The sequence below is a fragment of the Lepeophtheirus salmonis genome, chromosome Z (assembly GCF_016086655.4).
Source record: "Lepeophtheirus salmonis chromosome Z, UVic_Lsal_1.4, whole genome shotgun sequence".
In the NCBI taxonomy this organism is placed as follows: domain Eukaryota; kingdom Metazoa; phylum Arthropoda; class Copepoda; order Siphonostomatoida; family Caligidae; genus Lepeophtheirus; species Lepeophtheirus salmonis.
In genome coordinates, this window is record NC_092584.1 from 14,591,127 (window position 1) to 14,608,586 (window position 17,460).

A 17,460-nucleotide genomic window follows, 5' to 3' on the forward strand; every position below is an offset into this window, starting at 1 on the left:
TAATATTTATATTTTTGTAGTACATAAATGTTGAATTTATTAGTGATTGTTCTTTTACATAGATCAAGAATAAAAATTATGGTAGTTTCGTATAAATATATACAAAACTGCTTTTATTTATTGGTATATATTTTAATAAATGTGAAATACTCTAGCATATAAATATCTCGTTCATTCATCCTTGAATCCAATATCTATATATATTGTTGTCAAGCCTGTTTTGACGTGGATGTATATTAGGGTGGAAAGGGGAAATGTCACTCCTGAAACGGAAATGCCAGTAGGAAAATAGGGATATAATTATGAAATTTGATGTAATGCAACCAAAATTGTATAATATTTTCTGGAAAGACAGCAGTTGTTGGTAAAAATTTAGAATGGAGTAATATTCTTACATACGAGTTTAGTTCCTTTCTGGACCAAGCTTGTTAGACAAAAATTCATAGCAATTTATACAAAAAGAAATAGTTTACAAAAATACCCCACCCTTGCCTTGTAATTAACTTAACTAAATTTATATTAATATTGCTCTTTCTCTCACAAATCCTGTTGCCAACTCTGGACCAGCTTGTTCGTTATTATTGCCAGGCTTCTTGATAATCGTTCATCGTTCTAAAAATCGTTGATGAACGATAAAAAAAGAACAAATTTAAAAAAGTGAACGACAAAAAATACAATTTTAAATTCTTAATAATTTATTTAGAATAAATTGTCTCTGAGCCCATGTTTTTTTTCAATATCTTCTATAATCCAATTGTTAATTAATTTTTTCATGAAATACATCGATCTTGAGATAAATATATTTTCTCTCATACATAGAAGGATAATGATATTGATGACTAGTGTGCATTTTTTATGTGGGCTAGTTTTTTTTTCTGTAATTGGATAATTTGAAAAATGAATTTTCTTTTCCTTGCTGTTGTCATTATTATTTAATTCGTGAGTAGAGAACTTCCTTTCCTAATTAGATTCAACTATATTAAAACCCTGATTGAACATTTGCGTGTGCTCATAAAAGACGGGGGGTCATCCTGAAGATTGATTGGAAAGTTATAATTGTAAGTCCTAGCTGGACTCAGAGAAGAATTGGGGATCGACATTGGAGTAATTCTTGTTACTATCCTTTTAATTCCATCTCCTCCTCTTCAACAGCTGATTGTAGCTAGACTCCTCCAAAAATTACCATATTGATTTGGGTTTTATTTTTTTAACATTTCCATTATACACACGATTGTTAACACTGTTCATGACTTTATTTGTCATGTTTGGGAGTATTTTACACCTTTCAATATTTTAATAATTTGTATATTATACGGACCAGTCCCAGCTTTGTACATAAAAGTCGTGTTTGAATAACGAAAGTGTTGAGATGATATTCACTTGTAAGAATATGGAAATTTGGTTTTACATGGACATCAACCCCCCCCCCTTGATGTCCATGTACATATGTACAGGGCACATAGTTATAATTAAAAGCTTATTTGTTTCATATAAAAACTTGTTGAGGTTAGGAAAGACAATATATTTTTTTATGGACTTATTTATTAATTTTTCTCCTCACTGAATAAGAGGATGATCATAATTCATTACCTAAAAACTTAAAATTCCTTTCTTGATGTATTAAAAGATTTTAGACAATTGTCAATTTACCATGATTGTGTTTAAAATTTCTTAAATTGGTCAAAATAAAACCAAAAGCTGTTTAAAAAGTAAATGATGTACCATTAAACGAATTCATTTTGAAAATTACAGGAATTTAAAGTGAATGATTCAGTGAAATAAACTAAGGAGTACTATATACATCGACTAAAACCAATATATAACTTGTATATTAGGGACCACTTCTACAGCTAGATATTTGACTAAATAAGTCTAAACATGACCATGGAGTCCCACAAGCAAGCATGACTATATCCTTTTTTTATGTTTTGTCCCCTCAATTGAATAGATGAAGAAATGCATAAATATTTCTAGTGTCCCATGCGCATGGGCAATGAAGTAATTCCCTAGATATAGTCCAATATATACCTACTCTAAATCCAAATCTGGAAAATAGGATATTATCACACCGGGTTTCAGGGTTTCTTGGATTCGAGAGTAGAAAGAATTTTTCAGCCACATATTGGTGACCTGAGAAGTAACTCGAAAGGTGGAGGGATTGAAATGAATAGAACAAACTGTTGACTTTGCTTTCAGTTAGATCATGGAATTGCTTGAATCCATCCATCAAGAAGGTCTTCCTTCTTCGGGAATACATGAAAAATAACTCATGGAGCCTTCCCTTCATTCTTGTATCCTGTTCTACATCGAGGGATACAATATATTTTAGAAATTGTATTTCTATTACAACAGCGGAACTCAAGAGCACACGAGACTCGATATTATCTACACAAAAAGATTATTAAAAAGAATGACATTCAAAATGAGTGTTGTGTCGGTCTGGACTGTATGAACCGGACCGACTATACATCGGATAAACTGAGTGAGTAGATGGACCACGGTCTAGACCGATAAAAATTAGAAAAAGAAAACATGTGATGTCACACACCTTTTTTAAAAAAATATATATTAATTATGATAATTAATTTCTATTGTCTCCGCAGATCGATGCAAAAACGAGTCACGTGACTAGATTTTTCATATTGATTAATATTTTTGGACCGACCGAGTCAATCGATCACGGGATCGACTCAGACCGATAATGGACCAACCCAACACTATTCAAAGTACTACTGTAGAGTGATGAAGCAGTTTTTTCTCTCCTTATCTGCATCGATGTACAGTTTCCTTTCCTGTAAAAACGAGTTTAAGTTATTAGATATATATTAGTCATTGACTAAAAGTTTTGAAAAGTAGAACAAAAAGCCTACATATTACTTTATTTCATAACAGAAAAACTAAGAAATTACTTACATAAAAAAAGAAAAAGTCGTTCAAAAAACATACGTTTTAAAAAGAAAATCTATTCATGGCTCAGATTGTTGTTATATAATGATTTGAGACTTCGATTTTAGTCTAAAAATTAGCCTATTATTTTTTGTTTGAAGTTGCCACTTACTAAAAAGTAAATTTGACGACTAATATAAAATATAAAAGCTATATCCAGTCGCCATTAATTGTTTTTTTCTCTTAGACTAAGTAAGGAGTACTTTAGAGCGCTCCCTGATGGACCGGGTGTTGCATGGAAATTAGAACACTCCTGTTACCTCTTATAGCTCGAGGTTGTGTTAACTAATTTCAAAACTTAAATTTGCTGAATTAGCTTTCACTTTCATTGACGTCATAAATTGCATCATAATAGAACGCCGTTTTGGTGATCAAAGTTGATATTTTTACTACATAAAATGGACAGATTTCTAATAAATATTGATTAAACTCCATCAAATAGATTTACGATTAAATAAAAATTTAACACCTGGATTCACTACTAATTAATGCTATTGATAAACAGATATATTTGAATTAAATCAAATTAATATGTATTTTCGATAGATTAGGGCCGAAAAACTTGGGATAGTTACAGAAAAAATACCTTATTCTTTTCATTATAATAGTTAATTTTTATCTACAACATGGAAATAAGATTGTATTTTAATATAATAACATATTTTTAATACATTTTATGGCCATATATAAAATTAACTAGGCAAAAGAGGGGTAAAATTTTTATAGACAGTAAGGTTTAAGTCCTTCTATTTGTTGATTCCATTTTAAAATCCAATATTTCACACAAATTTCCTTAATATTAATGAAACAAAGGTTTAAATTCTTATAAAACTTGTTTGTTTAGGCTCACAAAATGGAAGACATCAACAAGGATGACGTCATGTGAAAACGGGATGGGTAGGGGGAGTGTAGAAATTGGGAGTAATGTTACTTTGTTACATAAAATATGGAAGAGACCATGTAGCCACTGTATCCTCACTGTCAACTGATCTATAATAAATTATATAGAAAAATACATTTTGATTACATATCATAAACCTTTCCAACTTCTAAAAAGAAAAAATATAAATCCACCATTTATTTAACTTCAAAATAATAAATTAATTAAAAAATTTCCAATTTAAGTTGTTTTTCTACTATTTAAATATATAAAAGTTAATTCTTTTTGTCATTTATCTAAAAGTTATTTTTTTAAATATTTGGTGTATCCTTGGACAATTATGACGGATCCGGACAATTACTTCTTTTTATCTCCTTGGATTAATGATGATGAATCTGATTTAACTTCAGACGTTCAATCCCACGATGTTGTTATGTCTACTCCTGAGAAACAAAATTCATTAAATGAAGAGGAACCGTTGAAAGATGTTCCATTATGTGAAGAATCTCTTAAGCAGATAGAGGAAGTAATTGAAAGAGCTAGGGCACAAAGTCCTCCGCCTAGGAGTAAATCAAATGAGCGAAGAGTTCCCCAGGAAAGTACTGAAAAAGTTGTCTCTAATCGCAGAAATAGTGCTACCTCTAATGAAGGAGGCCATGATAAAACGATTCTCTCTACGGAAGAAGGTCGTAGAAAAAGTACTTCTTCTAGCGCTGGAGGTGGGGAAACAGGGAGTACTTCTGCTGAAAGAAGTCGTCGAAAAAGGACCACTTCTAGCGGAGGAGGTAGGGGAAAAGGGAATACTTCTGCTGGAAGAGGTCGTGGAAAAAGGAGTACCTCTAGAGGAGGAGGTCGTGGAAAAGGAAGTACCTCTTATGGAAGAGGCCGTGGGAAAAGAACTACCTCTATTGAAAGAGGACAAGGGAAAAAGACTACCTCTGTTGGAAGAGGTCGTGGAAAAAGGGCGCCCTCTGCTGAAAGAGGTCGTAGAAAAAGGGCGCCCTCTGCTGAAAGAGGTCGTGGTAGCAGGTCTATTTCTGCTGGAGGTAAAAAAACTACTAGCCAAAGAGGTCGAGGAGGAGGACGAGTAAAAGCGTCGGCCTCAACTAAAGTTGGCCGCGGGAAGGGGAAAAGGGCAACTTCAAGAGGAAGGGGAAAATCCCGTGGCAATAAAAGGGGGAAAAGGACAACTTCAAGAGGAAGAGGAACATCCCGTGGCCGTGGTAGGGGGAAAAGGGCAACTTCAAGTGGAAGAGGAGTATCCCAAGGCCGTGATCAAGGAAACAATGCATCACATTCTAGTCCAAGATGTCCGACTGATAGTTTAAATACTGGGAAAAGACAGGCTTCTCGAAGTAGATCTCGTACTGTCAAAGAGCGAAGAACTCTAAAAAAGATTGAAATCAAATATGAAATAGAATAGATCTTGTCAAACCCTAATAATCAAAGGATTTATGATGAAATTAATGAGTACTAAATGTATAAGTGACTTAGCTTAAAATTTGATGATATTTATGTGGATGAATTGTTTAATTGATTTATTTGAATGGACTTGGACTTTATCTGTTTCAATGAATAAATTTGTTTATGTGTGTTTGGCGGCTTACAATTTATTTTGAAATCTAATCATGTATTAACACATTTTTGTGTGTGGGGGATTCAAGTATGAAAGTGTTATTGGTATTCAATAAACTGGTCAAAAGTTATAATTGAAAGAAAAAAGTTAAGAAGTATTCTACTTATTTACCTTTAATTTTAAATAACGGTTTATACTTCATCTTGAATCATCCCATAATTGAGAATAAACAATGCATTTTTTTTGTACATTTTTTTAGAAGTTTTATGTAGAGATAAATAAAACTTCAGTTTTTCATCTGTTCATGGGTTATTATGATGCATCTGAAATATAACTTAAATTATGTTTCATTTTTAATAGGATATAAGGTTCTATATAGTATATTTATGACCATTATTGATTTTAGCTCTGCTTCATGAAAAGTACATTACTTATTGATGACATTGAAATTAAAAGCAATACTGCTGTTCATATAGTTCATATATGTTCATATATGCTGTTCAAATATTTTGATATTGGGATTATTTATATTTTTTTAATGCAATTCCTTTGTTTAATTAGTTATTAGTTATGATATTCAATAATCTAACACCTATTAACTGGAGAAAATGTCATGTACTACGACTATTAGTAAATAGTGGTATTTATTGGTTTAATTGAGAATAAAACAAAATTTAACCTAAACATATATAATTTGATTCGTAACCATTTTACCATTTAAACAGTTCAGGTGATTTACTCTACTTACTCTACACTATATCACTTATGGTTGATGTGACTTTCCTTACATCTCTCAAACCTTTTCTCCAACAAGAAAAAGAAAATGTATCAAAATTTAATGTTAGCTAGCCAATGACGTCATTTTTCCCAAGATAATTAGAGCGAAGGTATATCAATGATCATTTTTTCTGCCATATCAGGCAAAACCAAATGTAAAAAGGATCTAAATATCTTTAGACCTAAATATACGAGTAAATTTCGGTTCCAGATTCGAGACCAAAATTAAAAGGATATTTGTCTCAAATTTTATGAACATTATACAGAAAGTTCGGGCTTATAGAGAATAGAATGCGGATGAATGTTACATTTTTACTAATGCCCCAAACATTGATATTGCTATTAGAAAGTAATTAATAATTATTATTGTTAAAATAACAACGTGATGTAACTGTAATAAATTTTTTCCTCTGAGCCTTAATCAAGATTTTGTAGAGATGCTATCTTCAATTTAGATAATATCTTTTTTTTAAAACAAGAATTGAATATGAAAAAATTCTATAAAACTCTTATGATCCGAAAACTTATTATATTTATATGTTCAAGAACCCGAAGCCTGTTCGAATCCGAATCATGGATAATACAAATTTACCTACACCTAGGGGCGTTTGCAAGATTACATATATTTCTTTTGGGGGGAGGCGGGGGCATGGTTGACTCTTTTTACGCAGAATGATTTCTTAATAACCTTTTTCTTTTATATAGAAAATAAATCCTTAAATAGATTGGTGGGGAGCTGTGGCTGTTTTTTTTCAATATTAATGATTTTTTTTAAATTTCTACAGCCTCCACCCCAGCCTGCAGTCGCCCCTGATACCGTACTCGAATTTTTCGAATCTGGATCCAAAACTCATCTAATCTTTATTAAGCAATACAATAGGCTTTTTAAGAACCGCAAAATCCTATATATTTCGGGGTCTGGCTCTCATTTCTGATAATACAAGTTAAGTTATACCATTCTCAGGTACTTTGGATCCGTCTCCAAGACCCGTTCTATCTCTAAGGTAAACTTGCCGTAGGTAAAACACATTCTCAAGGTTAGTAAAAATAAAAGGTTGTGCCATAACAGGTGTAAAACTGATGTTTGACTTCCACCACGCTTTTTAATATGGACGCTATAGGATGGATTGCGTATTTTGTCAAAATCCGTCTTTCTTATCCAGTAGTAAATACCATAAATAAAATGGAAAATTCTAGCAATAGTGACGTCATAGAGTAAGATTGGCTGTGTGATTTGTCAAAATCGTCCTGGTTTTCTCAGCAGGCGGTACGCGTACGATACATGAAATTGAAAATTCTAGCAAGCCACATTAGTGGCATCAATGAGTGGCACACTCATTGATTATAAATGTTGAAGTTATGATGGTTTAACCTTGTATTTCTATAACCTTGGTATTACTTTTTTTGGGTGTACTTTCCTAACTTTTTTACGAAAACTGATAATACTAAGTATCTAAGTATCCTTGGTTCTTTGTAGTAGTGAGATTATATTTTATTTAATAAAAAGTAAAGGTAAACAAGATTATTGTTCAACAAATCAACGTTCAAAACATTAACAACAAGAGGTGAGAGGAGTCTAATCTACAGTTTACAAAAATAAAGAAGGGGTATTGATGTGTAGGGATTATCCTTGTGAACAATTTTTAATGACATATAATTTATTCGAATGTGAAATTGTAGCTTGATGTTGGAACATGAATATTATTTATTTTGTAAAAAAGTCGTCATTAAGGCAAAATTATATTAGAAATATTTAATTATTAAAATGAAATACGACTATGAATCATTTACCTGAATCTGTAGAGGAGTATTTCGACATAGCACTCATTGATGTAAACACTGATTCTTCATGTGTTGATTTATTTTTTTCTTTATAAAAGTCAACTTTTTTGAGATGAAATGTTCTCCCTATACAAATTGTATTTTATTTTACTTAGATGTGTATTCTAAAAAATCGAAGAAAGATTTGTATTTCAGATATAACCTGATTTTTTTATTTTAATGGGATATATTTTGAGTCTTTTTATTTATACTTGATCCCGTGCAATCATCTTTATTTAAGAAATTTGAACAATAATCATATCAAATCATTATCTAAATTGTGGTACTTTTGTATTTGATCATAATTTCCTCCGAAATGGTAGTCCAGAGTTGAGTTATTCAATAAACATAAATGCATGCAGGGAATTTCTCTTTTTTTATAATGAAGTCGAGTAAAAAATGCATAAGGAAAAGGGTTTCAGAATTGAGACTTTTGTTCAACTTCAGAATAAAATTTGATCTCTAATTTGTAGGTCGGATACCTAATTGTTTGACAAAAAAAGCCATGCAAGTACCGATGTACTGCAGTATATTATTCGAAAAAGGGTACTTTACCTAATGTTGGAGTTGTCAAAGTGTCTTGCGATGCCCTTTGGGGTTCCTCCATATCTTTTCCCATCTCATCATTTTCTAAGTTTTTAAAATCTGTAAAAATATACTAAAAATAAGATTTACAATAATAGCAATCAATGCTTAAACAAATTTATATCTATAAATCCCTTTTGTAAATTTCTGATTTCGAGTTAAATTTCCAGTTCTAACTCATAGGCTCGAGCTCTAAATCTAAATTTGTTTTTTTAGTTCACATTATTAAGTTTTTAAATACATAGTCTGAAAAGTCATTCAAGTTATGTCAAATTTTATTACCTTACCCTTATTCCCAGCCTACATCTATAATGGGAATATATAGAATTATAAATTTTAAGTATGTACTCGCGTGTGAAGTTTAGGTAGTTTTCATGTTTTTATTTTAGTTTCTAAGATTGCTTTCATTATCATTTAATTGTTGGGAGGGAACATAACAGTAATAATTAACAGTTTGCAATAAGTAAAATACATGTCTAAAAACTTATTGACTATATTTATGATATATTACAAACTAACAAATATAAATTCGAGTGAAATTGAAAATTTTGATTTTTCTACGTCAAAATATTGTCCTCGTGACCTTATGTGTAAAAACATATTCTGTTGACTTATACAATAAAATACAACAGAAGAATAAAAAAAATCTATTCAATAGTTTTTAAAATAATGTATCATTGTTTAGATGTATGTATATATTTCGTAGTCAATTTTTCTAGAATCAATTTAATAATATCTTCAGTGCCTAACTATTAATATTTTTTATTCAGAGACACAAAGACTTGTCTTAAAAAGGGCAGGGCGGGCAATTTAAAACATGCTTATCAAACACTGGCTGTCCACACTATATGTGGTGTTCAAGTCATTTTATCAAAAATATAATACTTTTGATTAGGGGTGTACCAATGCATCCAAATGGGCAAGAATTTACCTTTTAAGTTATCAGAATTTGCTCACAGATACGTATGCATAATTATTTATTTGAATAATATACCTTATTTAAGCTCTTTTTTGTAGACTAAATTAGGCTTATAAATCAATAAAATAGACGATGTTGTTCAGACAAATTCAAAAAAAAAATTCAAAAAAAAAATAAAAATGCAGATAACATAGAAAGATTTTAAAAATGCACAGGTTTGTAAAGGAAATCTAAATGAAAATAACAATTTAGGAATAACCACATTTTTAGTGCCCCTACATTTTAATTTTTATCATGATTCATTCAAAAAGTCCGTAACGGTAGAAATTTGGTTAAACGGTTTTACGGTAAACCATTAAAAAACTTTTTCATTAAACAATTCTTTTTTGTATGCTTGTTGAATAAAATTGTTTACAGCATAACAGAAGTCATGTCCATATTTTCTGAGTCCATTTCGAGTTATTAGTATCCGTCCCGGATACATTAAAAAAGACACGAGTCCGTACCCGAGCACTGGTTTATGCATATTTCAATTCCTAGGGCAAGTATATAAAACTCAGATAGGAACTGTAGATAGTACAAGACCATTTGATATCATGTACACCGAACCATTAAAATAGTAGAAAATAGTGTCAGTGTCCCAAGTATTTTTTCTTTCTTATCTATGAGGCAGTTGAAATTAGATCAGAGGCCGAGAGGTGAGGAGGCTTACTTGAAATATCTAATTACTTAATATGAGCCAAACTGAAATTACGTGACTCCTGAGCACGGAGAGTAATTAAATTTTTAAAGTTTAAATCTATTAATAATTAATTATGTTTGATAAATTTATGTATTTTTTCCCCTATCCGTAATGAATAAAAAGTTAAACATTAAGAAAAGTAAGCAATTTTGTTACTTCTTTATGAATTACATTTATACATAAAAAGGAATCGGTATTTGTATTGGAAAATTGGCTAAAAATTTGGTATCGGCATGTCCCTACTTTTAATGCATAAATACTTAATCAGTAGCTAAATAAAAACAATTATTGTTTCATTTATATTAATGTAACATTGGTGGCCTGTATTACTCTGATCATGGTGTAATTTGGGGACAAAAAAGGCTAAATATTTTTTGTGTGTTGGAGATAAGGGATAATAATCTTTAATGGAGAACATATACTGTGAAAGTTCTAGCTACATGCCTATGGATTGAAAGAAATAGTTGATTTAAAAGAAAAAAAAGTATCATATTACCCCAGTTACTTCTACAAAATTAAAGTTACTGAACACTGTTCAATTTGAACTTTAGCATGTTCTATAAAGACGTTTGAGCAAAGAAATATCGCAATTTGAAGCTTTTTTCATGAAGTTCAAGTCAAATATGGCTTAAAATGACCATATTTCTCGAAAAAACTCCAAATTTCGTGATATGTTTAAATTTTGTATCAAATTTGGATTTTTTTTAGATAAAAAGTAAAGCATGGAAGTCTAAAAATAAGTATATTAAACTTTATGCAAATTAATAAATAACATTTTAATAATATGTACTTAAAAATTAGGGGTGTACCAATGCATCGGAATCGGCAAGAATTGTTCTTTTTTGAAAGATCGGAATTGGACTCCGAATTGTCTCAATACTGTAGATTCCATCGATACCTCTTCATACTTATTTATATGCTGTATTAAGGAAAAAATAACGTTTTCCAATTTTTTTAATTTGATTACTTCAAATGATCAAGCAATAAAAGGAGGTGAGGATCATATTATAAGTTTAAATCTAGGGGCTTCTAAATCTAGGGGGCCGGATAGAACTATTTTTTCTTCAATTTTGTATTTTAACATTTAGAGTGTCCACGGAAAGTCCTATTAAATTTCCTTTATATAATATAATTATATGAATGGTTGCAATACATTATGTTTAAACTCTAGTTGCATCATAACTAGATCAGGATAATCAGTTTTGAATAAAATAAAAGTTTTTTAAGCCACAATGGAAGCCAAGAAAGAGGTTATAATCAATGAGTACCTGACGGGAAAATCTCGACCAGCCATCTTGAGGAATCTGAAGAGACTGGAGGTCAACTCCATGCTCATCAAGAGGACCATTGAGAGGTACGAGGAGAATCAATCTATCAAGGACAGCCCCAGTTCAGGGATACTAATGTCAAAAAGGGCGCCTGGAGTTGTCAAGGCAAGGGTAGGAACCTCTTCATGATTTCTATATAGGTTGAACAACAATGAGGGATCTTATCTGAGATTACCTTGGGATGTATCCCTACAAATTGAAGAGGCAACAGTACCTGTCAAGGAAGGTCAAGGCTAAAAGACTTGAGAGAAGCAATGTTATTCTTCAGAAGCTCAGGACTGCCACGGCTCCCAACATTATTTTCAGTGATAATGAAATTTCACAGGTTTTGAACCCCAAAAATGATCGAGTTCTGGCCAAAAAAGATGAGTTGGGCAACCATGGAGTCAATAGAGTGCAGAAGCCACAGTCTGTAATAGGTTGGACGGACCTGACTGAGACAGGGAAATCCCCCCTGGTGGTTGTGCCGGCTGGGATAAGATTAACATCAAAAAGTACATCAGCACTTCAACAGATACAGGTTGAAGTATTAGAACCTATAAAAAAAAGTCACGTTTTTAGGATATTTTAACGATTTAGAGCCATATTCAGGTTAGTGAAAGGAACATATAGACATAAAATCTTATCATATCCACCTTCATCCAATGACATTGGAAAGCCTATTCAGTAATAATGCCAGTAATACATATTATCAAACCAGGAATCAAACTACTGAAAGGACATTGGTCCATAAAAAATAGGTATAGTCCATAAAGATAGTATCGGAATCTGCTTAAATTTTGGTGCAATCCTATTAAAAGTCCATAATTTACATAGAGATACATATCGGTATTTATAAATTTCCATTTTTAATACTTACAACAGTAACTCCCTAACTTTTCATCATCGCAAACCAGTATGGAGCTGATTTTTATTTTTTTTGAAATATTGGATCTTTAGAATCTCAAAATGTTCCTATTATTCATGAAATCATTTGTTGACAATTTTCTTTGTAGAAAATTCGAATTAAAAGCAACAAAATTACTCAAGATATTGTGGCTCTAATTAATAATTATTTATATAAAATATAATTTTTTCATCCACTTTTTAATATTAGGAATGTGAACCAAATTTTTTTATTTGGGTTAATATAAAAAAAAGGGATTAACTCAATGTCAACTATATATATATATATATATATTAAATGTAATCTTATACCCTTACGATACTCCACAGAGCACAAACAGGGCCGATTTAATGTAAAGCTTAACCTGATCTGAAGCTCAAGGTCTTACTGGTGAGCTGTAATATGTATTTCTTGCAGGGCTGTGGAGTCAAAAATGATTAACATAAAACTTATTTGTAATCTAAGGCTTAGTGTTTGTAAAGTTTTTTTCTAAATGTTTATAAATTATAGATCTTATTTATTAAGTAGTATTAATTTATTAAAGTTGAAAGTTGGAACTAATTTATAGGTTTACTTACCAAATTTCAAACGTTCTCTATGATTACACTAACAATTCCCGAAAACGTCTAAAGTCTTAATTATTATGCTGCATAGAGCGTAGAGACTAGCTGTCTTACTTATAGTATTCTGAATAGTCAATGTATTAAGTGTAAAGTATTATGTTGCAGGGAGAGGTTTAATGTGTTGTCTTTCCTCGGTGGCGAGTGTATAAGCGATTGGTGGTTAGGGGGAAAATAAAGTTTTTTGTTAAGCTTAATAAATTTAAGTTTTCCTTTCCATATAATGAACTTCTTTACTAAGATTATGATTATATTAATGAATTATTAGATAATTGTGTTAAAAGTAGAATAAAATATTCTATATATATTTTTGGGAATGAACTTGTGTTTATTTTCCTCGCAATGAACTTGTCTTGGGATAAAAAGAGTCCAGTGAACATTCCGTACACGATCGATAGTGATGTACATATGTGTTCAGATGAGGTTTAACGTGTCTAGCTAAAATTATGTCAAGAAGGGCTCTAGAAACTAAATACTCTCTGGATTCTTCACGTTATATTAAAAAATTAAATAGAAGGGGGGGAGTATTTATATGTATGACTGTAAATACTGAGTATTCTTGAGAGTGCGATTTTTTGTTGTTGACGGTCCTAACATTTTTGTATGGGATTTTGATTTTACATTTATAGTTCTCGTTATCTCCCAATAATAGAAAAAATGTCACAAACCTTGCACCTTTTCTAAGGACTTAATCAAGTCATTTTCTGAAGGACTCCAGATCTCACATCCGTACATTCAAATCGAGAGGACATAAAGGTTATAAAATTTTACAATAAAACAAAGGTCATAAGTTTTGAAACTTCTTTTAATAATTCCCAAGTTCATCAACTCCATACTAAAAAATTTAGATATGGTGTCTAAAAAAATATATTCCTTTGTAAATAGGATCTACCAGTAGTATTAAAATTACTAATTAATGCTTTTGGAAAGAAATAATACACAGGGGCGTCGGCAGCGATTTATTTTTAAGGGGGTTTAATTTAAAAAAAAAAAGGAACTCGTAAAAAAAAGATACGTTTCCTTGTAAAATAACAAAAAGTCCTTGATTTTTTTTTTTTTGTTGTTGGGGGAGCTTCAAACCCCTTCAGCCCATCCTTGCAGATACTCCTGATACTTTTGTATTTCTTACTCAGATGTGAAATTTTGGAACCGTAACTGAATATAACAATTTTCAAAGAATTGTAAAAATATTAATTTCTTCATCTCTAAGACTTCAAAATTGGAAGGAGTTACAGATAATAAACTTTATTTTTGAGTAGGACTATTATAAATAATATTAATTTAAAATTGGGTCAAGTCCTTTTCCTCATGAAAATTTCTCGTTGAATTACCCTTATTTAGTTACCAATTATCTTTTTAATTTTAATGTAGAAAAGTTGTTTATTATCATTGGCTTACCTGATGCTTCCTTTGAACCTTTGGTTGAGGCACTTTTACTAAAAGTTTTGGTTTCAATCATCCTTGTAGTCACAAATTTTTTATATTTCTTACCTATTCAAACGTAATTTTTTTTAAATTATTTGCTACTCCAGATAGTTTTTTTCTAAATTAACATTTGAGAACAAGACTGAAAATCTTTGAATGATATAAAATATTTATAAGAACATAGTCGGTTTTTTTACTATTGAGATTATATAGGCCCTGGTAAGTTTGAATTCCTTTTGCTAAACTATAAAATTACCTATTCCACTTCAATGCCTGTATTTGTTAGTGAGTACCAATGACTAAATTATACTCTACTGCAATGACATTAAAAAAATCAACTCTAAAATTACTTGAAACTTTTCTTTGAGCCCTCCTTGGAGCCGTTCTTTTCGGTGTGGTTGATGACTGCCTTTGTAACTTGATTTTTGCTGATTTTCTTTTACGATGGACTTTAACTATAAAATGCAAAGAATTATCAGTGTATCGGTTGAATATCAACTAACAACTTGTTAGTCAAGGGTATTAAAAAAAGAGTTCGAAAACAATTTTTCTAAGTTTATATTATCCCTTAACTACATTTCGCTACAATAAGTTAGAATATGATTCATGGAACATTAGTATGTATTTCTCATTTCCAATCATGTTATTAAGATTTTGGAACATCAAATGTTTGGTTTTTTAGAATGAATTGAAATTATTAGTGACATTGTTTTATTACTAAGCTCAAAGTAGTGGTAAATCAGTACTTATTTATTAGGTCCAGTCCAGTCTTAGAAGAGGTCTTATCAGTTCATCGACCGGTCTTTTGGACTGTTAGCACTAGAACTTTTTTTTTTTTTAAAGAAATGAAGGTCAGTGACGTCATGAAGTACCAAATTTTATAAGTTTTAGGACTGATACGCAGGGCTGAACTCATAGACGTACTGGAACTCTGAAATTAGGAACGCTACAGCCTATTTTAAGCCACCCACCATTTAAGGTAGGGAACACAAAATACCGGTTTACACCATCACTACAGCTATTGTAACAAAAATAAAAGTGAATAAGGAAAAGATGTTTGAAGATGGAAAAGAGTCAACCATATGGATCAAGGGGGGGTTGATATCTGAAAATAAGTAAATTATCTAATTTTTATCCAAGTGTGTGTATGCACTGCGATATCCCGATTCATTTAATTAAAATTAAAAAGAAGGATTTGTCAAAGGTAGGACATAGAAAGCTCTATAACAGTGGTACTTAACCGGAGGAGAGGCTTGTAATTTGGCACTACCTTTTTGGGAGAAGATGGAGGTCCATTTATGTACAAAAAAAAGTAAATAAATATGGAATATTTAAAAATAAAAATAATTGTCTAAAGAGATAAAAAGGTTTGAGAACTACTACTCTATACAAAAAAACAAACACTCACTCACATTATTTTCCTTTCTTTAACTTAATAAGAGCTATTATTTAAAGTTGACTAGTTATAATTTGTAAGAAAGAATTTAATTAAACAATTGTGTAATGAATGTTTTAAGGCAATATTATATATTTTTTTGGTTGGTTTATTTATTTTATGTCTTAGAAAAAAAAAAGTTATTTTGTTTCCTTAAAACATTCATTACATCACGAGTCTCCAACCCTCAAGTTACAAATAATGTTTGAATTCTTATGTTTTTATTTATTATGAGTCAAAAGATAATTTATTTTTGAAAGTGACTTCTTTCTAGAGTAGCTAAAAGGTGAATGAATGCATCTATATCCAATTTCAACAAGTGATATTTGCATATTAGGGGAGTCGATACGGTGTTTGATATGTGATGATTATTGGAGGAGGGCGGGTATAGAAATGTTCTAATAATTACGTATTTTGTTAATTTAAAAAATATTTTATTTAGAAAAAACATGGACGCCATGCTCACGCAGGTATCAACGGTGCTACATAGGAAATATGACCATTAATACACTAATTCTTAAGGCAGATAAAATGAATGACATTCCGTATTTGCTTTTAATGAGGAAGCCCGTCAGCTGCACAAAAAGGTGGATGACACATTGCATTAAATAATTGTTTTAATTTAATTTTCTCATTCATTTCATAAATATTTAACAAATAAAATAAAATAGCGTTGAGTTCGTCAAAAAAAAGGAAGGAAGAAACGTTGTGCAAGTTCTATGTATATTAGAGATGGATCGAACAACAAAAAACTAAAAAGTCTTATGAGTCCTGTCCTAATAAAATTTATTATTCCTAAAAACAGTCCTTACGGGTATTTCATGGTAACTACAACAGCTGAAAGGACGTAATTACTAACTTATTCATTTCAAGTTATGAAGTTTTATGATAACCTCTTTTAAAGAGACAAGAAACCTGAAGTTTAAAATATTAGTGTGATTAGAACATATTCTGGTTATCATTTATTATTTTCTTAGTTTTTATAGGTATTCTATAATCCTAGCTATGTGTGACAAAAATAAAAAAAAGATAACTTGGATCGTAGGACTGAAGGACCGACTAATCACTCCTTGGGCCCGTTCAAGGGTAAAAAAAGATCGGACTGAAAATTTAAAAAAAGATATGACAAATAAATTGCAAAAAAAAAAAAAAATCGGACCAATAAAAGAAAAGACTGATTAGAAAGGTAGTTCTAGGCCCGATCTGAAACTAATGTATATGGAGTATATTTATTCCTTTTGGTAGGATTAGAAGGACATGAAGTGACCCAATTAGTGTCGGTTTTAGAGGATAAATATTTTAAAGGTAGTAAAATTTAAGGTTAAATTTCAATTCTTGTATATTATTATATATTTTTAAATAAATAAAAAATAATTTTTATCTTTTGCTATTTTTAAATGGAGTTTTATTTTATATTAATACAGAAACTTATCATTGTATATTAAATTGAGGAAAACAAATATCCTTTTTAATTTCCTGAACCCCATAAAAAAGTAGCGCAAATTTAGAAAAAAGTCCCA

At 30.7% G+C, this 17,460-nt stretch overlaps 1 protein-coding gene across 3 annotated transcripts in view; it reads right to left on the reverse strand.

Moving 5' to 3' along the window:
- Window positions 1-17,460, reverse strand: part of LOC121130387 (uncharacterized) — a 35,042-nt gene that overhangs the window by 2,504 nt on the left and 15,078 nt on the right. For all 3 annotated transcript variants that reach the window (XM_071893717.1, XM_040726140.2, XM_040726142.2), the window contains 4 exons: window positions 14,856-14,960; window positions 14,479-14,571; window positions 8,556-8,645; window positions 7,971-8,087 (listed from right to left, as the gene is read on the reverse strand). In XM_071893717.1, the coding sequence (XP_071749818.1) occupies window positions 7,971-8,087; window positions 8,556-8,645; window positions 14,479-14,571; window positions 14,856-14,960 (405 nt within the window). The remainder of the gene's footprint in view (window positions 1-7,970; window positions 8,088-8,555; window positions 8,646-14,478; window positions 14,572-14,855; window positions 14,961-17,460) is intronic.